The 17,138-nt window shown below is 32.7% G+C and overlaps 1 protein-coding gene across 2 annotated transcripts; it reads right to left on the bottom strand.

Moving 5' to 3' along the window:
• Nucleotides 1–5,470: 5,470 nt before the first annotated feature.
• LOC107912671 (protein PAT1 homolog 1) lies at nucleotides 5,471–13,098 on the bottom strand. Of its 2 annotated transcripts, none has more exons than XM_016840963.2 (5): nucleotides 12,568–13,098; nucleotides 12,097–12,248; nucleotides 11,095–11,151; nucleotides 9,182–9,254; nucleotides 5,471–8,295 (listed from the first exon to the last, which is right to left on the bottom strand). In XM_016840963.2, the coding sequence occupies exons 1-5, from the start codon at nucleotides 12,620–12,622 to the stop codon at nucleotides 6,239–6,241; spliced, it is 2,394 nt and encodes a 797-aa protein (XP_016696452.1). In that variant the 5' UTR covers nucleotides 12,623–13,098; the 3' UTR covers nucleotides 5,471–6,238. The 2 variants fall into 2 exon arrangements, with proteins under 2 accessions (XP_016696452.1, XP_016696451.1); XM_016840962.2 differs by having other exon boundaries at nucleotides 12,097–12,263; nucleotides 12,568–13,069.
• Between the last annotated feature and the right edge of the window lie 4,040 nt (nucleotides 13,099–17,138).

Here is a 17,138-nt window from a genome sequence, read left to right on the forward strand (position 1 = left end):
GATACTCGGGAATGCCCACACATAGCGTGTCTGATTAAATGCTAAAGTTACATATTTTATGTAATTAAATTGGTTAATTTATGAGAGTGCACCACTAATTTTTCCATGTTTATATTGAATTTTGTGCAGGGATGCAATTTGGGGCTAAATAGAAGAAAAATGAAACAATTGGGCTAGATTGAAGAAAGAAGCAAAGAAGGACGGCCAAAGCAGAATTTTTCCAAGATTAATTAGCTGAATTTTTTGTTGAATTAGTGGGAGATTATGTTGGGATTTTTTTGTATATCATGAAATATTTTTCCTTAATTTTCTATGACTAGTTGGCTCCTAATTTAGTAAAGCCACTAGTATAAATAGAGGCTACATTGTTCATTTATTCAGCAAGCAAGAAATCAAGCTTTCATCCTTAAATACATTCTCTCCTCTCTACCAACGAATTTATTTGTAGTATTTAGTTTCCTTTACTTTCAATTCCTTTCCAGCTTGTTACCTCTCAGACCATTTACAATTCCTTTTTCAAACTTTCTTTTCACTCCCAGTAGCTAACCCACTTTAATACATCACCAAAATTCCAGCCCCTCATACTCAATCACGCCACCCATCTTTCTCACCCATTTTTACCTTAGTTAATTTATCCAATACCAACATGCCCCAAACCTTAGCCAACTAAATCTATTTTCAACTTTAGGTCGGAATTAGCCTCGTCAAGACCTGTGAGTTACGAATCCGAGCAAATTAACTCCTAAATTCCAATACTTATTATTTCTTCGGATTTAGAGTATGATTTTGTCAACTCACAAATTCAGATCAACATTAAGTCAAAAAAGACTTGAGTCAGTATGGTTAGACGTACAGTTGGAATTCCGAAAGGATCGATTCTAATCAGTTTTCTGTGAACATATTGGCGTGCTAAGTGGAGATTGCTATTTGGTTCCGTCAGGGGAAGTAGTAACCGGATTTAAATGTCCCACGCGATTGAGGGCATTGGTTCGAGCTAGGCTCTTCTAGAACGCAAAGCTGTCGGAGTTCTAAATCATGAACGTTTCGTGGTTGTTCGATCGGTAAGGGTTAGTTAGTGTCTTTCCATATAATCGTAATTTTTCCTTTACATAAATGCTCACACTAGCTATGAAATGAGCCTGCTCACATGAGCCATGGGTCGAAATGTAAGCTATACGATGTTGCTCACACGAGCTGTAGAGAATCTGCAACAAATGCAAGACCTCAGCCATCAGTAGGACATTCAAGACCAGCACCCGAAACATAAAATCCCTAATGACATGTCATTTGTATCTTAAAAATTCTTAAGGTTCAACCGGGACTCGTTATCTATCAGTTTATTATAGCATGGACACATTTATATATAGATTCATTTATATTAAAACAAGATAGAAAATAGTCAATTTAACTAACATTAAAAAACGGTCATAGTTTATACAAACTTACCTCGATAACTGGGGGCATATTAGTAGAGTCGAACTAATTCGAAGTTTTAGTTTTTCCTCGATTTAAGTCCGATTGTGGTTTATCTTGATCTAAATAAATAATTTCATTCAATTAAGTTCTTCTAGTATTCAATTTATTCCACTGTTCATATTTATGAAAAATTACAAAATTACCCCTAATACTTTAATTTTTCACAATTTAGTCCTTAAACACATAACTTATATATAACTCATTTTAGCCTGAATCCAACTTAACCAATGTTACAAGGGATCTTGAAACAATCCATTATTACCAACATTTCACAATAAAACCCATAAATTTACACTTTTAACAATTTAATCCCTAATTAAAATTTCACCAAAAATCACTTAACAAAACATGTTTATTTTACAAAATAATATTAATAATCTATCAACTAAAATCAAAACACATTCAAGAACATCCATGGCAAGTCCCTCAGCCCTTAACAATTTTACAAATTAACCCTCAGGCTAGCTAGATTAAGCTAAAACGGATTTAAAAACATAAAAATCACTAAAAACGGGGCTTGAATTCACTTACATGCATCAAACTAAGCTTAACCGACTTCTTGTCCAATGGTTATTTTAGGGTTTGAAATAAAAATGAAGAAGATGCCATCTTTATTTTGTGTTCTATTACTTAGTTTTTCTTTTATTTACCAATTTACTACTTTAACCTTATCATTAACCAAAAACTTCAATAAAACCTATCCATAAACATCCACTAACTGTTTAATTGGTATATTTACCATTCAAGTTCATTAAATTTCATTTTTATAGCCATTTGACCCCCTTTAACTAATAGAACTCAACATTTTCACCTTTTATAATTTAGTCCTTTTCACCTAATTAAACATTTAAACATCAAAATTTCTTAACAAAATTTTAATACGACCTTAATATAATCTTGTAGACATTAAATAAAGATTAAAATAATAATTCACTCGTCAGAATTGTGTTCCCGAAACCACTGAAAATGGGTTGTTACAGATTCATTAAGGACTCAACATCGCTAACATATTTTTTTTGTAAAGAAATTGATTACAATGCTTTTTTGTCAACATTCGAGTTGCCTAGCTGGACGCGCTTTTACACACTCTCTCCAAAATCGGCCTATTTTTTTAAATCTTTAAAAAAAGTCCTATTTGGCCAATTAAATAAAAATATTGGCACATTTATCATATTTAGCTTGATATTTATTTATCTTGTGGGCTTGTGTATTTTGGGAAGGCGAAAAAATTATTAATGCATCACAATATACAGTTGTTATATGTGGGTAAGGGCATAGCTAGGGGGCTAGCAAGGGCCAAGGCTCCTTCTAAAATGGAAAATTTTCCATTTAGGCCTTTTAAAATTTTTAAAATTCTAAATTAGAAAAGGTAAAATTGTACTTTGTCCACCCCTAAAAATGGTAATTTTTTTAATTTAATCTTTTAAAAATTATAAAGATATAGGCTATTAAAATGGTGAAATTACATTTTTACTATAGTAAAAATTACAATTTAATTCCCCCCCAAAAAAAATTTTATGGCTTCGCCTCTGTATGTGGGTCTTCAATTTAATCATGTGCTGTCATCACATGTGAGTTTTCATCTGGTAGGTTGGTTTTAGTCTTGATTATTCTAGTTTTTAATCTATTTATTTTTTATATTGATTTTATTTTATTTTATTTTGTAGCTGCTTGAATTGCATATATATCTTAGATCTTTGTAAACAATATGTTGTGACAGTAAATCGATATGTAAGTGTTGGACCAAGTCGTTATCTGCAATACAACTAGCCAAGGGTATTTCTAGTGGTGAAAACATCAAGTTGGCAATTCATAACGATGATGAGACTCCCTTGCAATTGTTAGAAGTGCAATAATCCTTTACTAATATGAAGTCTATTGAGTTACTAGTGAGGCTACCACCTATGAGAGAGGTGGATTATGCATCAAACTTTAAGCAAAAAAAAAGTGTTGATGCAACATGAATAATCAAACAAAGTAAAGCCATTAAGGAAGGTACATCTCAAACGATATTCTAGTGCTACACAATGTGATTTGCCTAAACCATTGAATGTAGTTTATACACAAACAAGCCTTGTAGCTTGTGGGCTTACTAAGGCTTGGTAGAGACACAAGGGTCCTTTCGAAATTTTAAGACTAGTAGGCAAAGTGAGTTACAAATTAGATATGCCTTTGATACTTAAGGTTCACTTAGTGTTCCATGTCAATAAACTTAAGCCTTTTCATGAAGATAAAGGGCATCCCGATTGAGACAAGTCACAACGAGCACTAATAGAAGTGAAGGTCTCTTATGGTCGAGATTTTAAGTGTATGTTGAAAAATCAAATTGTTCGACAACACAATTACAGGTCGAGGCATGAGTACTCCATCCAATGGAAAGGGTTTCTTAATAATAAGGTTAGTTGGAAACTGACTTAGGCTTTGTGACAGTATCACTATTCCATACCAAGATACAACGAAAGTGTTACTAGAACAAGTGGGGGAAAGTGTCATAACCCACGCACAAAAGCCCATGACAAAGAAGCACACTCTAAACTCAAGTTGTTCTTATGGATGATTTGAGCTTACTTTGGCTTACTAAGATTGGCCTAATACTTAAAAGATTTTAAAAATCTTCTTAAAGCTTAGTGAAACTGTAAATATTCTCGTATTTTATATTTTATCGGGGTAAATTTATATCTTAAAGATAAGATAATAAAAAGTTTAAATCCTATAAGATTAATGTAAGCTAGAGAAATCAACAATAAATAAAAGTCTTTTACACTTCATTTATGTCATTGAGCACTAAACTATTAATACAATTGACAACATTTATTAAATTTAAGATTTTAAATGGCTATACCTAAAGTTACGTACTATTCCATTTGCCAAATTTATCCATAATTATCAACCAAATTATATATAATGCTTCATTATCGAACACATTACCTTATTTACTAAATGAAGCCACACCCATTAAACCTTTCTTTTAAGTTTTCCTAATGCAATAACACAAATATAAATACATATTCAAATAATTACAATTTAGAATTAAATCTATAAAAAAACATAACTAATGAAAAGCCCACAAGAAAATCACACCCTCTACGTGAGTGGTAAAAGAACCTTCATATATATATATATATATATATATAAAATAAAATAAAACTAGTATAGCTCTTATCACGTTTGCACTAGTTAATTATATTTTGGGCGTAAATATTATAATATTATAATATATTTCAAAACTCTATACTTTTTATGTTTCAAATTTAATTTCTTACTTTTATTGGTATGTCTATTTTTCAATTTTAAAATTTTAGACTCAACTTTGTTAAATTCGTTGATATAATATTTTGAAATTAAAAAAAATACTCACTTAGTAACCATGTACAAAAATGACATTGCAATAAACTTGAATTTAACAAATAATTTTAACAATATTTTACAACTCTTAAAGTTACATAAGCATTTTAATCAAAACAAAATAGTTGAACTAATAAATGACATTATAAAAGTTCGAGGTACCAAATTTTGTCAAAAAATTTGAGTATAATGATTAAATCTTAAATATGGATGTTCCACTAAGACAAAAAATGAAATTTAACTGTTGTTATACAACCTTTATTTTGAGTATAAAGACCAAAATTAAAATTTTACCGTTTTAATGCAAAAGGAAAAGGAGAAAGAAAAGATTACCCACAATCCCACATGTTTATATAAGCATATTAAGACAGGGACCAAAACTGAAATATTACCATTTTCATGTATAATGCAAAAGAAAAATCATGACCCATGTGTAAACAGAGGCCCTTTGGACCTTCCTTATATAGAAAGTAACTTCCATTTTTCCCTAAGAAAATGGCAAAAAATTGTAAGGATAAGTTCTTAAAATTTTTGTTATATAAAAGATTAAAAGTTGTAACTACCCTTTATTTATTTAGACTATAATATAACATAAAATTTCTAGTTTTTCAACCAATTTATTTATTAAGATCATCGACTCAATTAGACATTTAGAAATCACAAATTTAAAAATATATCAAAAGAAGGTTACAATATAAGCAATAGAGTAGATTCTAGTTAAACATGGGGAAGGACCTTTTTAGATTATTACAGGATGGATTGTGATGGCTCAGAGATGAAGGCCCTTTGAATAACTAGTCAGTTTTCAACAAATAGACCCCCCCAAACAAAAGAAGTACAGCAACAGTGGGACATCATCGATTGTGAGACTACCTCAGAACTAATGTAACCAAACAGCACATAAAAAGAAAAAGAGGAGTTTCCAAAGGTTCTGTAAGAAGACCAGCAAGCTGTACATTGTTTCTAAGTTCTAAACTACTACGCTTCCACTTGTACTGGAGTCTCGCAACAGAGCACCAAAATAAAGCTCCCCACAACTCCCATCATTAATACACACCCATCCGCTACTTCTACAACTGCTACTACTGTAAGTTCCATCAACTTCCCAATCTTCGATTCCTTCGCTCCCAAGGCTTTCTTTTTTAAACACAAAAAAATAATAATAACACCATAAAATATAAAAAAAAAAGTAAAGAGAGGGGAAAGGGAGGGGAGAGCTGTGAGGGGCAAGCTACACAATCACAATTGGAAGTTGACAATGGACAAGAAACAGAGTGTCCAATGCAATGAACTGCAGATAAGATAATGGCGGCCCCTTTAAACCAGACTCCTCAAGTAAAACACACAGCCCTAGTTTCTGCTCTCCCATTCCACACTCCATTGAGTGCACATTTTTCACACTGACCTGCTCCCTTCCTTAACCCCTCACTGATTCAGAGTTTATTTGGCTGGTACTCCCAGCATGGGAATTGGCTCCATTCATGGGTACAGAACGCTGGGAAAAGTCCATTAAAAGCTTCCTCTGAGCTTCATTTGTGTGAGGAAGACTAGAACGAAGAAGCTCACAAGGCATTTCTTGCCTCATAGCCTCTGAACCAATCACTTCCATTGTTGGAGACTGGTTCTGTATTGATTGCTTGATCGTCTCATATTTATTCACACAATACTTGGTAAGAAGAGTGAAAAATTCATCAAATGACGCCCTCCAGAAAGCATAATTTGGCATGCTGCAATTTCCAGAAGGATAACTTAAAAGTTGAGTGGCCCTTTCAAGAACTGATTTTAGAATAACAGAAGCACCATCCCCAGCAGGGCTTCCCAGGGGCCTAAGTGGTGGCTGCTCTGAAGAACAAACAATTGCTACAAGGCAAGCGCTGAGAGCACGAAGATCCATACCATTAACACATGTAGAAACAGTCTTTGCAAGATTAGTAGTTGTCTCAGCTGCTTCCAGATCAGAGGAAAGACCACCAAACAAGAATCTCAAGTGACGGAAAATTGCCATGCACACTACTCGAACAAGCTCACTTCCAGGGATAAGAAGCTGAAGGAACCTGGTGACCAGCTTACGGCCCTTTGCAAGAGAGACTAATCTTAGGAACACAATGTCATCTTTCGCAACACATTTAACTGCATGCGCACCTTTGCTAAGTGGATCAACAAGCTGCAGCGATGCTGCCATGCCTTCAAGCAGGATCTGCCGCCTCCGTCTAAGCTGGATCCCACCATCTTGGGGTTGGCTAAATTGTATGAGCCGGTCAATGTCATCTACATCAAGAAGAAGAGACAGACCATCTTCAATGGTGATTCTAGCTGCAAGCATAGGTTCCTCCTCTAAAGGCCTCTCAGTTTTCTGTTCAGAACCTCCATCACCTGAACCTAAGGGAGGATCGACTTCAAGCAGGGGACGAGGTCTTCGAATGGAAGAGAGGGGGGCCTTCCCAAGTGCATCAGCATGTAGATGCAAATGCTGCTCTCCGCTGTTACGGGATCGAGAATGTAAATCCTTCAGGTGAGATGGACAAAAATTATGTTTACCCCTGGATCCAAAAGATCTTTTGGCAAGACAAGCTTGGTGGTAATAATCATCTACATAAGGATCATTACTATGTGTGGCAGCATGCTGCATCTTAAGAATGCTCTCTATCTCTTCAGCAGACATATACTTGGATCTGAATTGCACCAACCCACTCTCACTTTTCTGGCTACCAGTATCAGAGTTTTGCTGGGAAATACGTGAGCTCTGTCTCTTTCTTTGTGATGATTTAGTTCGTTGATCCCTAAGATCGCCTAGTCCAAGCATCAATTTATGTGATGGAGGGTGAGCATTATACAGCTGAGATTGCAAAGCTGCAAAATGAGCCAAAGATGGTTGAACCGAATGGTGCAGTCTCTGCTGTTGTGGTGACATTAACTGTGGGGAAATTAGACCATTTTGATGAGGTATTTGCTGTTGCAACATATTATGCAAAAGACCAGCATGATCTCCATGTAATAGACCGGAGTGGTTAACCCAGTGATTATGTGACCTGCTACTAAAAGATAGTCCAGGAGATGTTAACTGGGGCACATTACCACCACAATGCAATCCATGGGATAAACCAGCCAGATGAAGACTGGGGTTGGACAATGGAGAGAGGCTTGCTGCAGAGAAGGGTGGCTGAGATCCACTGGAAAGAGCAGAAATATTGAGGCGGGCAGGTGAAGACTGCTGGCATTTGCTACCAGGAGGAGGGAAAGATATGAAGTTCGATTTTGGCCCAAAAATTGGTTCACTTGAGAAACGATGCAGCTGGGGTTGCTGCTCGGGATATGAAGAAGTTCTATACAAAGGCTTTGAGTCAGAAACACGAGCATATGGTTGTGGCTGCGAAGACCATCTCTTGCCGTCTTGAGCATCATCTGCATCAAAAAGATGCTGATCCATCCAGTTTACGTATTCTCCATCTTGGGCCCAGTCAGCAGCAGAGGAACCTGAAAAGATTTGTTCACAGCATGAAACATAAGCAATCTCAAACAGAAAAGTTTATCAACCACTTCCCACCATTGAAATAAATAAAATTCAACAAATTCATTACTCAAAAATGGGCACAGCTCTGAACCAATTAGGAATTTCTAATTAACAACTCATGCATCTTACATAAATAAGAAAGTCTATCCTGTTATCTTAAATGACAAGAAGTTTGGGTAAAGAAAGGAGGTTGAGTAGAGTAACTGCAATTATCATATTCAGCTTGTCTTTCAGTTAGCCACCTTCATAGAAATAATAAAGATTTGTTTAAGAGAAAGACATGATTCACCCCGAAATCATGTTAGGACTTAGGACAAGAACAAACATATTCAAGCTTGCATACATATTGGAAAAATATAAAAGCAAAAAGCTTGAATGGCCCTGAAAAAGAAAATGCAGAAGGAAGTCAGATCAGCAATATATCAAGCATGTACATGTAAAAGAAACTGAGATCATGTTATCTGAACAGAGGGCATCATTAAAGCATATCATCAATAGTATCAGAACTGCAGCAAGAGACCAAAATACAGTGTCCAAGAAACAACAAAAAACTTATAGAAAAATATGAAAACAATATACAGAAAAGGAAAAGAGGCAAATATAAGAGACACTAACCAGAAGTATTTAAAGAGAACATCAGGAAAAACAAAATAAGCGTTTCTAAATACTAAGATCAACCAATCTAGAACCTAGCTCTACAGGAAACTATTTAAGAAGGTGAGAGTCTTGCTCTGGAGATTTTCAAGCAGAGAAGTGAGATAAAAGATTTTATTGCTTTCAAGTATCATTCATTAGTACAGATCATAACTACAATAACGATAGCATAAAATATGGCATAATTGTACTCACTTTCCCTTGAAAAAGATCCAGATCTATCACCAATAACTCCTGGATTTCTCGGCCCAGTAACAACTCTATTCAACTGTGGGAAAAAAGAGAAATATATTAAAATCCAACCAACAAGAAAGGAAAAAAAATCAGAACAATAACAAGAGGGTAAATTAAGCAAGTGCACTTTAGGACAACATAACTTCATGCAGCTTTTCTTTCTTTCTTTTCTTTTCTCTCCTCAACCCCTCCCCCTTCCTTTTACATTTCTTACTCTTTCTTTCCTTTCCCTCTCTTTCCCTTCTCTCCACCCACTATTTAACTGCCTTTCATCAATCTCAATACGTATAATTGTCTTGCTGTGATATTTTATTTATTGTCTTGCTCTACTTTGCTCAAATTCTAGGTTCTTCAACTCTTAATTTACCTAAACAACTTCTAGTCTTTGGAACTATATCTTCATGAATCTCTCCCTCGCTATCTCTTTTTCTTTTATATTCCAGGTTGCTAGTGCTTGAACTCTAAACGTCTAATCACTGGAACTAAAAGTCAAGCAATCTATCGCAGTCCACATTGTTGTTGGCAATTATCTCATATAACAAGCAACAGCAGGATATTTTTTCAATCAGTTTCACTTTCTTCTTTATTGCTAATGCAAGTTGTGCTCTCCTTGTTTTCCATCACATGGTCAAAGGAGAAAGAAAAGCTGTAGTCGATGAACTAGGGCATGATGCAAGACCCATGCTTTTCAAAACAAATTTACCAAAATAGAAAATGCAATCACATTTTTCAGTCAATTTTGCTTTTAATTGAAAAAATTGCAAACTTAGTCCAAGAGCAACACCTAAGTTAGGTTGGACTGAGGCCCAAAGTAAGAACATAATATATCCAAGAAGCCAATCTTACTCCATTTCTAAATTTTAATGTTTTATCCAACAAGTTAGATGAACTGTGCAGTAAACCCCAAAATCTCCCATAGCTCGAATGTTTCTCTACAACAATTCCAATAAGTGTAATTTTAGGTCCAACTCTCTCTTTCCCAATATTGAGGTCATATAGCATTACCAGCACAAGCTGGAATATAGGGACAAGAAAATACGAAACCCCTTCTCAACATTGAGAACAACATGAGGATAAGGAAATAGCTTTGCAAGGCAAGCTTGATACCATACAGCCCAACTATGAGTGCCAATTGTGAAGTGATAAAAAATCCGGTTCATCTTCTTTCCACATTTTTCTAACAGAAGTCATTACTATCTAAAAAGTATTTTTGTGACGTGAAACATTTGTAGACAGAAATAACAGAAGCTTATTAAATAATTTCTTTCAAATACAATGAATATATCAGAAACAGTCCATTGATTATGAGATCATCCCAACCAAACCACATCAAAGAATATTCTTTTACATTTTTTTAATGCCTAAAACTTTGGATTATCATTAGTTTTGAATTATTAACATGTCAAAATCATTCCCATTAAAAGAAAACTACACATAAAATAATCCTCTTTTAGTTTTTTTCCATGTCTAAATCTTTGTGCCATGACTGGTAACAGTCCAGATCACAAGCTATATTTGATAAGATCTTAATTTATCTAGAGTTAGCTATTGGTCATTTCATAATGCAAAAAAATCAAGACATGGATCCAAAATTAGCCGTAATTGACATTGTCAACCAAAAGGTAAACCGTAACCTATAAGACAAACTTCAGTATAGAATACAAAATTTATAATAATTAATTCAAATATAACAAACATCAATGGAACATAAAAAACAAAAATCCCAGTTTTTCAGCACAAAGATCAATATAAAATAAAGATAACCAGAAATTCAAGAAACATGTATACCAAATCTTATAAACAAGAGTTAGTGAGAAACATCAACTACAGAAATCATCCCACCACAAACATTTATAAATACATAAATAACCAACCTTTGCAAAAGTAGTAGCTAGATCATCCACATCTGATAAAGAGCCTAAACCTACTACCTGCAAATGAATAACACAGAAATCAGAACAGAAATAGTCATGTTTCAAAATCCAAAGTAGAGAAAGTTGAAACCAAGGTTTTGAGTTTAGCTAGTTATCGTTTACTGAATATAGGTGAAGGGATGAACAGCAATACCAACAACTAAAAATTAGAAATAAGGCAAAAATAAGATCAATGTACAAGAGTGTGGATAACAATGACATAAAATCCTTACAAGATGAATGAAATGCAACCAAAAACTAATATAATAGCTGTTGCACTTGATGCATGACAATACAAATATAGGAATCACATGTTCTGTTAAAGCTTTTTTTTCTGAGTACATCTGTCTGCTTTCACATATCCATTGTCAACAATTAAGCAACTATTTTTTTATCCAATTCATAATTTAAAAATTCAACAAAACCATAGTGTGTTTACAAGCATGTATTTGTAGTAATATGTTCCATGCATGTTAACGCCATTAAATGATCACATATCAGGAAGAGAGAGTTCAATTAGATAGATAAAGTAACTAGTTTACAAATGCAAGACTCCTTTCACCTGGGCAACAAAATTTAAAATACATGCCAATGGGAAAACCTTGAAACGCAATTATTGTCTGACTACCTTAAATAAGTAGCAATTTCAAATTTTGAACCTGACAGATATAATCTGCTTATTAAAAATCTAATTCCCAAAATGACCACAGAATATAACTTTTTATTGCTAACTGGTGGACTGTGTAAAACTGAGATTACAAGGTACAGAGCAAAATGTAAGCTCGAAACATATTAAGTTATGAAACAACTTTGGCTCAAATAAAGAACTCTAATGCAAATTGTTGTTTAGGGTCATAATAAAGTAATATGATATCATGGGAATGAAAGTAGCAGGAGCTGAAAAGCAATACAAATGAAACCAGAGTTGGCCGCTCAATGATAACCGAATGAACGAAATCTCACCTCTCCCTTATCAAACAAATGGTACTCATCATCTTCAGGGGAAGCAAACACAGGAGCATCCTGTTCATCGTCTTCTAGACCCCCCAACTCCACTTCTTCCATAGCATTTTGACCAAAAAATTCATACTGGGATGCATCAAAAAGCGCATTATCTGCAAAACCACTAACTAATTCAGCAATTAAACAGTAGCATAGACGCGATCAACCAGCATAATATAGCTTAATAACCATCAAATGCAAGAAACATTAAAAAAAAAGAACCTTCGTTTTGTTTAAGATAAACACGTAATCAAGCAAATACAATAAAGTTAGCGGGGGTTAACAGTAAAGACCCGTTTGGTACCCAAGAAGGAAAAAAATAAAGATCCGAACTTTCAAAGCAAAATTCATCATCTTTTCGCATCATAGAATCAAGCTAATTAAGTAACGGGGGAAAATCGAAAAAGAAAAGAAGGAATTGAGGAAAGAAACCTGAGGAAGATAAGGAGGAGAAGTTGTTGTGAAGTTTGCCATCGGATCGATCCATATTTACAAAAACCGACGTAACAAAAAGAAAAAAAGAAAAAAAAAACCCTAGCTAGATATAGCAGATAAAAAGAACGATAAGATGAAGAAGAAATTAAAACCCTAGAGATACAGAAGGAAACGAAGAAAAATTTCTCAGAGTCAGAGAGGGGAGGGGGTGAGAGATTAGGGGAAGGGTGGAGAAAGGGGGGGTTTTGATTTCGGGACTGGGGTTTCGATTTAAACCAAAAAGAGGGAGAAGAAAAAGAAAAATGGAGGATTTGATTGATATAATTTGTGTGTATGTTTTTGAGTGCACGCCGAGATTGAAGAAAGACACATGTGCAGGGCGAGAAAATGACGCTCTTTCATCACAATTCACAAGCTTAGATCCATTTCCATTCACTAATATTTATTTATTAATATATTTAAAACTAAAGCATATTTCATATGTAAAGATTCTTCCCCACCCATATATTCTCTAGCCCTTCTCCACCCATATATTTTCAAAAATTATTACTTTTATAAAGTAGCACTAGTTATTACATTGATAAAGTAGCACTAGTTTATTTTTATAAAAAAAATCTTACTAAAAAATAAAAAATTAAATTAAAATTTTCCCCTTGAGTAAAAAATTAAATTAAATTAAAAATTTTAATTAAATCCCTCGTCAATCATTATTATCGACTATTTTAACCATTAAATTATGTTGGTGTGATTAACAGTACCTTTAAAAAGACAACACATGGCATCTGAACATAAATTATCACTCAAAAATTTCATCATTTTCATTGACTTTCTTAAACCTTGAAACCCTCCAAAATAACCCATTTCTTCTGCCAACCCACTACCAATGCCAGCCACAAAATGAGCACTGCATCAGTCTCTCGCCTCCAGCAATGTAGGTCGATTTGGATATCGGTTTGAAGTTTTCATCGGGATCCTCTTGCTTACCGCCACCACAATTGATTCCATAATCTTTGTCGCCGTCAAGACTCGATGAGGAAACCATAAAAAGCCACCCAAAGTTGATGTACACACTCCTGAAGAAAGATATTTTGGATACCTGTCTTATTTATTGGACATCTCCAATCCCACTGTTGTTTTCACCGTCTACCATATATTTGTAGTTTTATATTTTATTTTTTATAATTTATTATCATTTTCCTAACTTTTTATTATATTTATAATTTTTTATATTTGCAAACATGTTTGTTAACCATTTTATTCTAATTTAACTATCAAATTAGTTCATGTCGATTTCTCTTAACGGAAGACTTAATTGAAGGGTTTAATTGGATGCAAATTAAGTTGAAGAATTTAATTAATTTTTAAAATTTTCACTAAAAACTTTTTAGACCCATTAAATAAGAAAATAATAAAATAATATTTTTCCCTTAAACTCTAAAAAATTTATTTTAGCCTTTTTAATTTTTTTGTGCTTTATTTAGCTCTTAAACTATTATTTATTATTAATAGTGTCAAAGGTAATATCACATATATATCACATTAGCTGCGAAAAGATCAACTAATATTGACCAAAAACAATATTGAAAAGGTGAATTATACCCACTGGTGGTAAAGACAATTTAATGAAGGTTAAAATATGTTGTTACTCCTTATACTTTAATGAATTTGAATTTAATCCTTGTACTTAAAAACTTAAAATTTAAGTTTTTTTACCTTTTTTATTTAAAAATTTAAGTCTAGTCACTAAAATTGTAAATATTTTTCTGTCAAAATTTATCAACTTGAAATTTTGATTAGGTTATCCCCGTATAATGTGGCATATGATTGACATAAAATAAACATATTAAATGTCAACTTTTGACAGAAACTATCAACTAGCCGGAACGTAGACAAGGGGGCTGGCAGGGATCCCGGCCCCTCCCTAAAATAGAAAAATTTTCATTTAGCCCCCTTTAAAATTTATAAAAATTTAAATAAGTAAATGTAAAATTATACTTTGACCCCCTAAAATTGAAAAAAAATTAATTTAATCATTTAAAGGTTATAAATATACAAATATTAAAGTGGTGAAATTACATTTTTATTATCGTAACAATATACAATTTAATGCCGATCTCCCTTAAAAAAATATCTGACTTCACCCTGAGAGCGAAGATGAAAAAAACAAATAAAAAGAAAAATATTAATAAAACAACTACAATAAGATTTTTGTGAAGGCTTTGTTCTCCAAATCATTTACGAAAAGATGAGGTCAAGTGCATGTCTTAAAAATAAGCCACATGATACTTTTCCATTGGTCAAAGTGACCTTTCAATCGCTAATTACAAAATAGATCAAAAATGAAGGAAATTAATACTTTAAGTACTAAATTAAAATAAAAAAAATTAAATTCCAAAGTAAAAATAAATAAATATACTTCAGAGCTAAATCTTAAATTAAACTTTATTTTTTTTAATTAATCAACTTAAATCAAGATTCAAGATCTTATCCAAATAAGTCCCTTTCCCAGCTGCTAACTACTTCCCACCTACCAAGCTGCCTTCTTCTTAGCTTTCGCCCGAAGCCAAATGCAAAATAACAAACAAAATAAAGTGAACCAATATTTGACTCCTTAAGTAAACCATCTATTCCGACACAGACGCTTCCCATTCTATAAAACTATAATAATCATACTGAATATTACACAAAATTTGACCCTTTATGTTTCTGTAATCATCCGAATGAGAATAAAAGAATGAATATTAGGTTTACGGATATTACAAATATGAACAATAAATTATTAAAATAACTTGATATGATATGGAAATACCAATTACTTAATATATCAAAATTGTATACAACATGAACCCATGTGATGACCTGATAGTCAAGAGTGTTCAACGCCTCAGATGTGACCTAAATTCGAGTCACATTAATCGCGTTTATTGTTCGGGCTTTACCCTGTTATTATAATTCAAAAAACAAATTTTGAGCATATATAATATATCGGACACGAAGCATAAAAACATGGTACAAATACAAAATTGATGAAGAAGGTGTTTGCAGTTTATAATGTTAATGATCTCTAATTTCTTGTTGCTTAGAAAAGTTAAAAATAAAGACGCAAATTATGTTATGGATTAATTAGATTAGCTAAGTAATAAGCTTAATGGTTTGATTTCATATGGTCACCTTTTATATTATTTATTATTTATAATTATATTGATATATATTTTTCAAATAATTTGTTTTGTTTAAAAGTTAAATTAAAATAATTATATGGAAAAAAGAGATAATTCTTAGTGAAAAGAAATATTTTGTAAGAACACATTTTTATAAATCTATATTATATAGGGTAGAAATGACTTTTTGTAGATATCACAACTGTCAGCATCCAAGCCCTACCAATAACAATTTTCTCCCGTAAAAATTGCGATGTATAAAGAATTTTAATTTAATTAATTTTGTTTTAATATTGTTTTTACTTCTTCTTATTATTAACATTACATATTATATAATACATATATTCTTTTTTCTTTTTATTTCTCAAGATATCTATCGGAGCGAGTCCAGTAACTAATCCTCCGCATTCTATACGCCAATTAAGGGGTAGATGCCAGTCATGAATTTTATACATATCACCTCACCTAACTCCCATGATTAATACATATCTTCTTTAGTATCGAAAAGCTTTTACATCAATATAGTATAAGCTCATTTATTCCTAGTATATGTGTGTGTATATATATATATATAACAAGTTGTCTACATTGCATTCAATTATGCTATTTTCACAATTCTATTTTCAGCGATTTATGACTTTTATATATACAGGAGGTGTAATAAAACCATGAAGGAAGTGCTTTTCATGTTTTCTCGTACTTCAAATTGAATTTTATATTCTTTCTTCGATTATTTTTTAGTTAATGTATTGAGAAGTCTCTGTATTACAGGAATTGAATTAAATTATTTTATTCTATAATTAAATAAATTAATTTAATCATTATATTATTAAAGGAATTAAATAAGTCTAAATTATAATAGAATTAACCTTTACTTTATAATAAATATCTTAGAAAACTTTGTGGTGCAAGTGAACATAATAGTCCAACAAGTGCTGGGAGCAAAACAGAAAGTAGTACAAAATCCTTGAGCAGGACCTTGTTAGGTTAAGGATGCATCAGCCAATCAAGAAAAGACTACACACTGTCATGCAAAGTGATAAACTATGTATAGTTTAGGAGATGAAGGATAAGGTCGAGTACAACCATCTCCTAATAATTCATTCTGCTACTTTATCACCTTGCAATTTTTCCTTCGGTTTTATTCTCCTCTCCTCCATTTTTCCAACTTAAGGATTGGAGAATATCTAGAACCACAAACTCCAATGCCTTCATAATTCACTTTATGTTTCACTCAAATTTAGCTTGTCTTAAGTCATATTTCAAAAAGATGAAATCGATGTCAAAATTCATATTGAATCGAAATTTATATATAATTGAAGATTTTTTTTCAAAATGTTTGAATTGATTTTCAATAATATAAATAGAAAGAATTAGTTAATGAATTGGAATACGAAAAAAAATCTT

The sequence above is a fragment of the Gossypium hirsutum genome, chromosome D11, assembly GCF_007990345.1.
Source record: "Gossypium hirsutum isolate 1008001.06 chromosome D11, Gossypium_hirsutum_v2.1, whole genome shotgun sequence".
Lineage (NCBI taxonomy): Eukaryota > Viridiplantae > Streptophyta > Magnoliopsida > Malvales > Malvaceae > Gossypium > Gossypium hirsutum.